Source organism: Poromitra crassiceps (assembly GCF_964638095.1).
Source record: "Poromitra crassiceps genome assembly, chromosome: 3".
Classification (NCBI taxonomy): domain Eukaryota; kingdom Metazoa; phylum Chordata; class Actinopteri; order Beryciformes; family Melamphaidae; genus Poromitra; species Poromitra crassiceps.
The window spans coordinates 1,404,220-1,417,500 of record NC_139625.1 but is presented as its reverse complement, the minus strand read 5'-3'; the positions used below and the strand labels follow the sequence as shown (position 1 = coordinate 1,417,500).

At 43.2% G+C, this 13,281-nt stretch overlaps 1 protein-coding gene across 1 annotated transcript in view; it reads left to right on the top strand.

The window, feature by feature from the left end:
* pole2 (polymerase (DNA directed), epsilon 2) overlaps positions 1–11,254 on the top strand; it is a 24,442-nt gene extending 13,188 nt beyond the window's left edge. Inside the window, exons 12-19 of the mRNA XM_083633387.1 lie at positions 811–900; positions 5,820–5,874; positions 6,346–6,405; positions 6,493–6,570; positions 9,393–9,501; positions 9,758–9,934; positions 10,141–10,208; positions 11,127–11,254. Coding sequence (XP_083489513.1) covers positions 811–900; positions 5,820–5,874; positions 6,346–6,405; positions 6,493–6,570; positions 9,393–9,501; positions 9,758–9,934; positions 10,141–10,208; positions 11,127–11,145 — 656 coding nt within the window. The 3' untranslated portion in view covers positions 11,146–11,254. The remainder of the gene's footprint in view (positions 1–810; positions 901–5,819; positions 5,875–6,345; positions 6,406–6,492; positions 6,571–9,392; positions 9,502–9,757; positions 9,935–10,140; positions 10,209–11,126) is intronic.
* Positions 11,255–13,281: the final 2,027 nt, after the last annotated feature.

Genomic DNA, 13,281 nt, shown 5'->3' with positions numbered 1-13,281 from the left:
TTAGTTGCCTGAGTTTTGGAGATATCGGCCGCAGAGTTTCTGCCTTCTCTCCAATACAACTAGGAACTATTTTCTTTTGACAGAACTACAGCCGCTAGCTGCTAGCTAGTTCCTACATGAGACTGCAAAAGAAAAAAGTTCCTACATGAAACTGCTCACAACAAAGTCTGTGCATTATTTTGAGTAACCGGGTCATGATTTCTGGAAAGAGACAATGCTGTTGACTTTTTCAAATGTATTTTTTGGTGCTTCGAGCACTACAAGCCGAGTGCCATTCAGTCCCATTGTATTTAAGAGAAGGCAGGCATCTCTGCGGCCGATATCTCCAAAACTCGGGCAACTATCCCAAAACGATGGATAAATAGCACTACAGGTGAGAGAAAAAATATGTATTTTGGATTTTAGGGCGAACTGTTCCTTTAAGAACGCAGCGCCACCGTGGCGCTGCGCACGTGGCGACCCGGCTGACGGCAGCAGATGGTCTTTTGGAATCTACAATTCTGAAGTGTGCCTTTTATTACTGCTCTCAAACTAGTAAGGATGTTGTAATATCCACTACTGCCTGATGTGAACCAAAGTGCCCTTCTGGGACATGTATTAAACTGATTGATTGATTGATTGATTGATTGATTGAAGACATAATTGAAATGATTACAAATTTACTTCACTTTATTTTCAAGCATTACAACGCTGGATAATGGACTTCAAATTAGCTTGAACCTTATTTGAAGGTCCCGTTTCACCCTCGCACCACTGCCACTGTTTAGATGTGATTGGATAGAGCCTCAACATGTGTTTTTGTTCTTATAGGCTATGCTGCAATGCCTCCCACCTGCTTCATCTTCTGTGGAAACTTCTCCTCTGCCCCGTATGGGAAGACACAGATCAAATCACTCAAAGGTGAGAGCTTTAGATTCTCATCAGGGATTCCGCTAGCATTTTTTCTGGCCGGCCAATGGAGCCGGCGACATTCCAGAATTCCGGCCTTATAGAATATTTACCGGCCCGGGCAAAATGTAGCCTATTGAAAAAATATAGATGTAGCCTAATCATTTCTTAAATACATAACATATTATTGTATAATTTTTAGCAAACGAAATCTTAACTCATTGAGTGCCAAGGACGAGTATGTTCGTCAATTCGTTTAGTAACGTAGAGTGCCAAGGACGAGTATGTTCGTCAATTGCGTTTTTTGACGGTGGGACGTGGATCAAAGCCTCAGGCATCTCCTGTACAAATATTGTAGCTATTGAAGGTGTATAACCTATTTTACGGACTCATTAGGTGGCGACAGTGCTCTCCAGATTAGAGAAAGGTCCGGAAAACAGCAGGAAAAATCCCCGTGATGAAAGAGAAACCGCTCATGCTGCAGCCAGAGCCATATAGATGGCTCTGTCTGCAGCTGACGTTGGCTGCGAACAGCAGTCAATCCGCGCCCACAACTGAGCCTCTCTGTCTCTGTCTGTCTGCATAGTTTCTCCACACGATTAGCCGCCAGAAAGGCACCACCCGACGCCGAAGGGCCAAACCTTTCCCTGCAGTCCGGTTTGGCATTTCCGTGTCGCGCTGGGAGCCGCCACACAAAAACGGAGCGCTCCGAAAATAGACTGGGTGCGTGTTAGGCTGTGTGTTAGTGTGGGGAGGAGTTTGCAGCAGAGGGGGGTGGGGCACGCAGGGCACCACACAACTACACCACGTCACTACATCAGAAAATATTAGCTTCAGACTCAGTGAATGTGCTTGAAATGCTTCATTTCACAAAAGGTGGAATAACTCAGCTTCTAATTTGAAACGTGTCTTTTTGCTCAAAACAACCTATATTCTCCGGCTCATAACTAAAGAACGGAAAATGGTATCAATAAACTTTTTTTTGCAGATGATAGAAGAGAGTCTCATCGTTCTTTGTGCGTGTTCGGTGTTTACATAGTAATATCATACAATATTCTGTGGGCCTCGAGAAATCACTGAAAACGCTCTGAAACTCTGGCACTGGGAGCGTCCGTTCTCCAAAAGTGGCTGGCACTCAATGAGTTAATTTTAAATCATTTTTTGATTTCCAAATAATTTTCTAACTATTCACTGCGGTCTGCGCTTGCGAGTGCAAAGGGAGCGAGCTACACACCGCTCCTTATTTAATTAATTAATTCGGTTCGGGTTTGCAGACCCATTAAGATTAATCAAAACACAAAAAACAAAATCTATTATCCAATCGTCCAACAAATGTATTTTATTATAGTGAATGAACTCGTCACAAACTTTGTGAACTGAGTTTGTCATATATTCCCGTTTAATTAAGCCTAAAGAAAGACACTGGCGGGCCTACATTAAATGTCTCTTTGCATCCAAGAATGTGAAGTTAAATAACTTGAAAGATAATCTAAATTAAGAAGTTGCCTACCTGCAACAAGCCAGAGATGAGACGTGCAGTCAGTCAAACTTTATAGCCTATATTTTCTGAAGCGGGTCTATATTGACAACGATGACGAGGGACTGCAGCTGGTTGACACGCGGGCATCCAACTCGCTTTCAGAACGGACTTATAGGTCCCTATTCTCCCACAGGCCTTCGGCGCTAAAACGGGCCTTAAACGCAAAAAAACGTGCCTTGCGCCTGTTTCGGGAAAATAGCAATAGGCTTTAGGCTGCCAAATGCGCTTTAGGCCGAATGGGCGTGGCGGAGTCCCTGAATGCGCCGAAGTGGGCGTGGCGGCGCTAAATACCGGCGTACTACTATCTTCCAGCCATCTTCCGACCTGGCCGACTTTTAGCGCTTTGCGCTTTTGAAAAGCTGGCCTAAAGCAGGATTCTGTGCACCGGGGACAGGAAAGTGAATGGAGAATACAATATATAGAAAAAAATACTTTAGAATACAATAGAATATAAGATTGCAACCCTTCTCAGGCTTTTTGGGTGAAGCTGTAATGCAGTTTCATTAATTTAGTTTAGGCTATCATAATAATCCCCATTTATGTGTAATATAGCTCTACGTTTTATTACCCCCCCCCCCCGAAATTAGCTAGGCTACTAATATTACTAATATTCCTAATTAATATGTATTATTATTTCATTCAGATAATTGACATTATAGGCATGTATATCGTTTAATGTGAGAGAAAGGGAGAGAGAAAGAAAAGAGAGAAAGAGATAAACTGGATCAACTGTTGTGTAGCGCTTCTTCAAACCCCACTCTTCATTACAGCTATTCATTACAGAATTGTCTGTTGTATTTATTTTTTCTGTGTGCAAAGCATAGAAAGTTATAATTATTTCCAAATGTTTCCCCCGTCTGTGGCAGCGGAGCTGTCCGAGGTGCTGAACAAGCGCAGCGCATAGACGGCCACCTGGGGCGGCTCACTCAGGCGGTCCAGGACTGGGCGCGGGGCGTCGGCGGGGTAATTCTCCTCCCCAAACAGTGCGCGATGGTACATTTGAACCTGAATGGATAGATGAATAAACAACTTAAGTAAAGAGTTGTTTTGTAGCTATTCAAAATGAATGGTGGACAGATATATCACCTGATTCGCCAGCACCATCTTCTCCTCAGCTGTGAATTTAGTGGATCGGTTTTCGTCTGCCATATTGATCACACTGCGCCAGCTGCTGCCAATCTGGCTTTTAAAGCCCCTCTGATTGATTACTGAAGATTTTATTGAGAATGAACATATTTGTCAGAGCCTGTGGGCAGGGGGTGGGGGGGACGCATATATAGGCCAAATAAAATACTATTACCGTACTCAATAATAAAATCCTGTAAATTAAATAGAATTAAGTTATCAGATCCAGTAAAAGTGATAGGTGTCATTCAGAGGATGTTGCATCGTGCAGTGGGGGAGGAGAGATAAAACGATATCATTCTGGCCATCTAATCTCATGACATCCAGCCATAGGCAATATTTTTTTCTATCAGATGCATTTAGAAATTATTTTCACTTTGGTCTTGCTATAGTGTAGCGTATTTACATGCTTGCAGTATTTTAACTGCAGTTATTGGTTTGAGAAGCATAATAATATGGAATAATAGCCTATATATGGAGATAGACAGACCGGATGAAGGGAGGGGGGGGCGGCGGAGCCCTTGGCTTTGTCTGGTTTTACCGGATTTGTCCAGGAATTGGAGCTTAAAAGGCAAGCGTGTGTCTCTTCCCTGCAATTCTCCAATGAGCGGACAATGCATAATTTTACGCTTAAAAGGCGTGGTTATAATGGTTGAGGCTGAGTTTAGCGCCGATACCAAGATATCAAGTGCGCCTTTCCACGCCCACTGCTTTGCGCTGCGGCTGGCGTTCGGCCTAGAAACTGCGCGGCTGCAACGATAGAGCCCATAGCCTATTTCACAACATGAGAATATTTGCTTTACTTTCAACTGAAGGGCAAAGGTAAGAATATTAGCCTTGTGTTCCCTGTAGCCTACATCTGAGAACAAAATCCCTTGTTGCGTGTTGTGAGCTTTGAGATGATGCATAAAGTCGTTCAGACAAATAAATGAAAGCTGCCCATTAAATACTCCTCCTTAAATGGCAAATCAACTGAGGTTCTAGTAGGTTATTTCTGCTGAAATGATGTTGACATTAGTGGCTAAATTAACGGACATAATAATAAGCTTTACAACCTGCAGAGGACTTCTCTGTCGCTGCGAGAATTCTCGCAATACGCCTGCGGCAGTTTCTTCATGATCAGCGCTCCGCTACAAGTGCAAAGCCAACTTGCGATTCTTATCAACCCAACTTTTCCTCGCTGTGGCAGCTTCTCATGGCTGTTTGGATCTTGTTCTGGACCATCGTTACATAAAAAGAACTGGTCGAGGGATGTCTGCGTTGACATTTCGGTCTCTTGTGTCACGCAAAAGCGATGTTGGCTGCGGGATGCTGAACAGCTGCAGTGTGTGCATGGCAGTTAGAGAGCGTCTGCTGTATTTTTTTATCCCCCCCCCCCCTAACCACTCAACATAACAGCGGGGCGAAAATATATAATATTTAAGTCTATATTTAAGTTGTAGCTTATGGCAACATCACTGTGGCTTCCCATCTAGGCACGCATCAAATTCAAAGACACTGGTTCTGGCCTACTGGGCAGTACACCAGTCAGCTCCCCTGTACCGGCAATCTATGGTCAGGTTCCAAATCTCTCAGCGCTCCCTTCGCTCCTCCACCAGTGCAGGTCGCCTCGCCCCTCCTTCGCTACGGGGGCTCAAAAGTCGCTCATCCCGATCTCGACTCTTCTCGTCCCTGGCACCTCAATGGTGGAACGAGCTTCCACCTTCGGTCAGGACGGCTGAATCACTGCCGATCTTTCGGAAAAGACTAAAGACACCTTTTCAGGCTCCATCTGGGCCCTTCTTGATCTAACTTCTTTCTCTCTCTTTCTAAAAAAAAAAAAAAAAAAAAACTACCGGTAACCTAAACTAAACTTGTACCACTGTTCCTTCAGAATTTGTAGTTGTCATAGACTGTGCTCCATAGTTGATCGCTCTATTGCTGACAAAAATGTGTTATTGTAAGTCGCTTTGGATAAAAGCGTCTGCCAAATTACGTAATGTAATGGTCACACAATATTAGGCTATTTTATATAATGGATTTATTTATTTGGCATTTCCAACCGGCTACTTGAGCTGGCGACCTTTTAATTTGCCGGCCCACGGCAACAAATACCGGCTAAAAGCTGGCAATTACCGGCTAACGGAATCCCTGATTCTCATCACTCATAATGTTCTTCTTGAGATCTCTTTGTATATTTATAGAGCCAACAAAGATATATAGACATTATATATTATATATATATAGACAGCATTTCAGACTGTGATGTATTCTTCTCTTTTCTTAGAGTCACTGAAGGCTCTTGCCGATGCCATCTGCGCGTACCCCAGCATTCACAGCAGGTAATATAGACAGCAGGTAAAATATATATAATATATATGTATAATATATACTGTATAATATATATATATATATAGATATGTGTGTGTGTATAATACAGCAGGTAAAAGGTAGTACCCCAGCATTCACAGCAGGTAATATAGACAGCAGGTAAAATATATATAATATATATGTATAATATATACTGTATAATATATATATATATATATAGATATGTGTGTGTGTATAATACAGCAGGTAAAAGGTAGTACCCCAGCATTCACAGCAGGTAATATAGACAGCAGGTAAAATATATATATTATATATACCGGTATATATATGGGTCTGGAAAGTCGTTGAATTGGATGTCCTAGAGGTTTGTGAGAGTAGAGAGTAGTTGCTCAATCCTGGTCCTTGTTCTGTACCTCTTCTATTCAAGTTTCAGCTCACATGAGACGCGTGTTTGACTTGATGTCTTCATCTTAAACCTGCAGTAGCCGCTTTGTGTTTGTACCTGGTCCAGAAGACCCTGGGCCCAGCACCATCCTGCCAAGGTCAAGCACTCACACATCTAGCTTTCAGGTTCATCATGTGACTTCTATTCAGTGTATTTGACAAATACTCAAACATGTTTCCCTCAGGCCTCCGCTGGCAGATCACATCACTGAGGAGTTCAGACAGCGGGTTCCCTTCTCCGTGTTCACCACCAACCCATGCAGGTGAGACAGATAGGTGTTCACCACCAACCCATGCAGGTGAGACAGATAGGTGTTCACCACCAACACATGCAGGTGAGACAGATATGTGTTCACCACCAACACATGCAGGTGAGACAGATATGTGTTCACCACCAACACATGCAGGTGAGACAGATATGTGTTCACCACCAACACATGCAGGTGAGACAGATATGTGTTCACCACCAACCCATGCAGGTGAGACAGATAGGTGTTCACCACCAACCCATGCAGGTGAGACAGATAGGTGTTCACCACCAACACATGCAGGTGAGACAGATATGTGTTCACCACCAACACATGCAGGTGAGACAGATAGGTGTTCACCACCAACACATGCAGGTGAGACAGATATGTGTTCACCACCAACACATGCAGGTGAGACAGATATGTGTTCACCACCAACCCATGCAGGTGAGACAGATAGGTGTTCACCACCAACCCATGCAGGTGAGACAGATAGGTGTTCACCACCAACCCATGCAGGTGAGACAGATAGGTGTTCACCACCAACCCATGCAGGTGAGACAGATAGGTGTTCACCACCAACACATGCAGGTGAGACAGATATGTGTTCACCACCAACACATGCAGGTGAGACAGATATGTGTTCACCACCAACCCATGCAGGTGAGACAGATAGGTGTTCACCACCAACCCATGCAGGTGAGACAGATAGGTGTTCACCACCAACCCATGCAGGTGAGACAGATAGGTGTTCACCACCAACCCATGCAGGTGAGACAGATATGTGTTCACCACCAACCCATGCAGGTGAGACAGATAGGTGTTCACCACCAACACATGCAGGTGAGACAGATATGTGTTCACCACCAACACATGCAGGTGAGACAGATATGTGTTCACCACCAACCCATGCAGGTGAGACAGATAGGTGTTCACCACCAACCCATGCAGGTGAGACAGATAGGTGTTCACCACCAACCCATGCAGGTGAGACAGATATGTGTTCACCACCAACACATGCAGGTGAGACAGATATGTGTTCACCACCAACACATGCAGGTGAGACAGATATGTGTTCACCACCAACACATGCAGGTGAGACAGATAGGTGTTCACCACCAACACATGCAGGTGAGACAGATATGTGTTCACCACCAACACATGCAGGTGAGACAGATATGTGTTCACCACCAACACATGCAGGTGAGACAGATATGTGTTCACCACCAACACATGCAGGTGAGACAGATAGGTGTTCACCACCAACACATGCAGGTGAGACAGATATGTGTTCACCACCAACACATGCAGGTGAGACAGATATGTGTTCACCACCAACACATGCAGGTGAGACAGATATGTGTTCACCACCAACCCATAATAAGATAAGATATGATATATAAGGTCATATGTGGCTTTCATTCAATTGACAAGTGTAATTTTACTTGCAATAGGTTGCAAGTTTTTGTTGAAGGTCGCGATGTGGAAAATTCTAACATCAATAAACAATGACTACATTCATTGATATAAATGCTGTAAACAGAGAAGATTGGCACTGGCAGCCTCTCAGGGGTGCCCACACTTTTTTAGGATGAGAGCTACTCACAAAAAAACAACTAGTCGTCACAAGCTACTTCCTCTCCCCAAGTACAGTACGTATTAAGCACATTTTAACAGTATTATATTATTTATTTAACATTATTTAATAATCTTATAATGTTAAATACTGTAGATATACTGAGTTAGCTATACATGAGTGGGATTTAGTTTATCCCTAAAAAAACAATACATTTTGTATTTCTTTGGCGAGCTACTTATTGATGGCCTGAGATCTACCGCTAGATCACAATCTACCTATTTTGCACCCCTGCTCTACCTGTTTAAGAAGCACTGACTCACAGCTAGAAGGTCCTGGGTTCGATTCCCACCTGGGACGCTGTGAGCGCTGAAGGAGTGCGTGCCCGTCCGCATGTCCTCGAGTGCCCACCGCCCGGGTGGGGTCGTCAAAAGGTCCTTTCTGTGTGGAGTTTGCATCTTCTCCCCGTGCCCCCGGGCACGGGGGTTTCCTTCATATAGGAACCCCTCACCAAAAACATGCAATATCCTGGTCACTGATGTGGTTCCTCCTCTGGTTGTTAGGGGCGCCTGTTCTGAGGGAGGGGAACTCGTTGGAATAGCGTGATCCTCCCACGTGCTATGTCCTACCGGTAAAGCTTCCCCTGTCAGGTGAAAAGAAGCGGCTGGCTAACTGCCCATGTCTCGGAGGAAGCATGGAGCCAGTTTCGGCTCTCCCCAGATCGGCAGAGGGTGGAGCAGCAACCAGGATAAATAAATTAAAATTAGCACTAATGGTCTTGTTTGTTTACAGACAATGATATATTGATGTTATAAAATGCTACGTATAGCACCTTTAATTAGGGCTGCATGATGCAGCCATAGCATAAAAATCTAAATCAAAAGATTGACCCATGCAATTTTCAAATCTCAAGAAGCTGCAGCTTTTCATCATAGGGAGGGAGAGGTGTTTCAGACAGCTGCTGAACAAAGCTTTTCTTGTGCTATGCAAAGGCCCAGTCTACACATTAACCAGTAAATCAGAGATCCAACCGTTTTTTTGGGTTCCGTTTGGTCTTTTTTCTTGCTGAAAAGGCTGTAGAATCACAATTCATATTGCAATTATAGTATTTGGCAAGTGATTAATTAATTATTAATCATACACCAGTTTGCCTTGGAGAAGTTTGTGGCCTGTGACCTGAGTCATGATCCTAGGTCAGTATTTCTATTCTTAAAAACTGTGAAACCGGGCCGTGATTCTGGTGAAATGTCTTTCCTGTCAGGATCCAGTACTGCAGCCAGGAGATCGTCATCGTTCGAGAAGACCTGGTCAACAAGATGTGCAGGAACTGCGTCCGCTTGCCCAATAACAATCTTGACATTCCAAACCATGTGAGTTTCAGCTTCAAGCCTGTGTAGACTTGAGTGAAACACCTCTCATTATATAGACAAGTAATGAGTTGTTTTAAACCTTAAGTCTTTCCTTTCCTCTTTTAGTCATATTTCTTGTAGCTTGCTACACCAAACCTGTTGGTAAAGTCATCATGACCTGATCTGAAAACTGCACCTGCTGAAAACACAACTTGAAACATTGCTGACATTCTCCAAAGGCGTTGGGGTCACTTACTTTCCTCCTGTCTGTCCCCAGTTTGTGAAGACCGTCCTGTCCCAGGGCCACTTGACTCCGCTGCCTCTGTATGTCAGTCCTGTCTTCTGGTCGTACGACTATGCCCTGCGTGTCTACCCCGTCCCTGATGTCATCATATTCGCAGACAAATACGATCCCTTCAGCATCTCCAACACAGACTGCCTCTGCATTAACCCGGTACAAACCGATCATTCATAGTTTCATTTGGAGTGAATTCTCTTCAGACAGAAACTGAGCGAAAAGTGTTTTTCCAGCTATTATTTTCTTTATCCCTTTTGAAAGTGCCGTCACTCAGGTCTCTGTGTGTACTCTACTCAAGTGCTATTTATTGACAAACAAAGTGCCTGTTGCTAATACGTTTGGCCATTGATTTCTTATCACAGGGCTCATTCCCAAAAAGTGGCTTCACATTCAAGGTGTACTACCCATCCAACAGGACTGTTGAGGACAGGTGGGGTGGATTCGCCTTAAATATTCACTTTTCTTCCGTGTGTGTGTGTGTGTGTGTGTGTGTGTGTGTGTGTGTGTGTCATATCGGTATCAGCTGATGTTTAGGGGTGGGAATCACCAGATGCCCCACGATATTATTATTATTATTGTGATATGCTAGTATTGTGATTTCTTACCTTTTTTCAACTGCAAATGATGTCTCTAAAGGAAAAGACTTTGTCAACATGTGTTTTATCTAATGAGATAAAGTTTCCAGTCTGTTCATCTCACTTCAATCATTTTGATTGCAGCAAAATGGGATTGTCAAGCAGACAGACTGACCAACACTGTGATAAAAACCTGTCATAACTGTTGCATGATGCACTTGACATTTTGTATAATAAAATATCACGATACTTTGCATTCGATACGATACGATATATTGCCCACAAAATATTGCGATACTATGCTGTATCGATTCCCCCGCCCCCCCCCACACACACCCCTACCGATGTTAGTCATTTTTTTACATATCGGCATCGGTCCGATGTTGCAATGTTAATATCGGTTATCGGTATTGGCCAAAATGTTAACATTGAAGGGAAACAATGCGGTAAATCTATGATTCATGGGCTTTGCCAAATATTTTGGAAATAAGGAAATGCATAACTTTTTCAAATACAGTGTTTACGTGTTTTTCAGTATGTACAAAATTTGATTATGATAGAAATGTGTTTTTATACAGATCATATCAACACCGGTAAATATGGATTATCGGCCATAACAGTAATGTTAATATCGTCTATCGTATCGGCCAAAATGTTCATATCGGTGCATCGCTAATTAGAACCACAAGTCGTGTAACAAAAAAAGAGGACGTTTGGTTATAGGTTATATGTTTGTTATTTCTAATCTGCGTCATGTTCTTCTGTGTTCACAGCAAACTTCAAGGACTCTAAAGAGAATTGACAAGTGGATCTTGTTCATTGTTTTGTACAATACTGTTGTAAAATATGTTTAAAATGAACTGGTAATGAACCCATTCTGCCATTTTATTTTGTATGTAGCCTACCTTTTCTACCATAAAAAATAAAGGTTCTTACTCCTTAAATTAATGTTATTTTTAAACTGACTGACATCTATATTTAGCACGATATTCATGGCAAAGTCCTAGTTTGAGTATGTGTGCTTTGAAGCAGCTCAATTGTAACCTGCCTGGAAGACAAGTGGAGACAAACCTCCTTCCTGCTACCTATAGGTTTGCCTGTCAGACTTCTAGTCATTAGATAAGATAAGGCATTCCTGAAGACTACCCCCTTCAAGATGCTCTTAGATCAACTCACTAGTCTGGGTGTTACAGTAACAAGAAAACTGAGCCAGCTATTGAAGCATAATTGAGATGAGAAAATGAAAAAACTGGAGAGAAACATAGAGTTCTGGAAGACCTTTGCCTTGTTTCAATGGTGGGCCGCATTAATGCTATAAAAATGGTAACGTTGCCTAGGTTCTTATACATCTTCCAGGCACTTCCAGTGAGCATCCCTCAATCATGCTTTAAGAAGCTACACTCTGTTGTTTCATTTGGTTTGGTAAGACGCCCAGAATCTCCAAAAAGCATTTGTGTAAAGATAGGAGTGAGGGCGGTTTTGGTCTCCCACAATTTAGATCTTATTATTTGGCTGCTCATCTAAATATGTTTTCTTTCTGGCGTAGTTGCCTTCCTGGTTGTAACCTAAGAAAGATGCCTGGCTGGCTACAGATTGAACATCTCTCTTGTAAGGGCTCATGTCTTCCAGCACTCCTTAATAGTCCAATGAGGATTAAAGGGGCCGTGTACGGGAATAATCCCATCATACATAACTCCTTGAAGGTTTGGTCTCAGGTCTTACAGATGCTGAAGGCCCCTAAAATGTACTTGGACACCCCTATATGCTTCAACCATGTATTTAAACCAGGTCTGGAGGATCCGGTCTTCACAGCCTGGAGGGAGAAAGGCATTGTCTCTCTTAGACTTATACATTGATCATTATTTAGTTTCTTTTCAACAATTGCAGCAGGCTTTTCAACTCCCACCATCACATACAGTATGTTCTGTTTTTATGCCTCCGCCGGCGATAGCCAGGCCGGAGGCATTATGGATCCGGGTTGTCCGTCCGTACGTACGTACGGCTGTCCGTCCGTCCGTACGATGTTAACGCGATATCTGAGGAACGCCTGGACGGAATTTCATCAAATTTGCCTCAAACATCGACTTAGACTCAAGGATGATCTGATTAGATTTTGGTGGTCAAAGGTCAAAGGTCAAGGTCACTGTGACCTCTCGAACGCCATTTTCAAGCTTGTTAACGCGATATCTGAGGAACGCCTGGACGGAATTTCATCAAATTTGCCTCAAACATCGACTTAGACTCAAGGATGATCTGATTAGATTTTGGTGGTCAAAGGTCAAAGGTCAAGGTCACTTTGACCTCTCGAACGCCATTTTCAAGCTTGTTAACGCGATATCTGAGGAACGCCTGGACGGAATTTCATCAAATTTGCCTCAAACATCGACTTAGACTCAAGGATGATCTGATTAGATTTTGGTGGTCAAAGGTCAAGGTCACTGTGACCTCTCGAACGCCATTTTCAAGCTTGTTAACGCGATATCTCAGGAATGCCTTGACGGAATTTAATCAAACTTGTCTCAAACATCGACTTGGAGTCAAGGATGAACTGATTAGATTTTGGTGGTCAAAGGTCAAGGTGAGCTCTCCAACGCCATTTTCAAGCTTGTTAACGCGATATCTCAGGAATGCCTTGACGGAATTTAATCAAACTTGTCTCAAACATCGACTTGGACTCAAGGATGAACTGATTACATTTTGGTGGTCAAAGTTCAAGGTCACTGTGACCTCTCACACACCCAATTTCCAAGCTCTGTAACGCAACATCACAGGAGCGCCTTGACGGAATCTCTTCCAATTTGCCTCAAATGGCGATTTGGACTCCAGAATGAACTAATGGCGGAGGCATAAGTCCGCGTTGCGGTCGTTCTAGTTTACAATTGCGTCACTTTTTAAGGGCTCATGTCCCCCAATATCAGCAGAAACCTA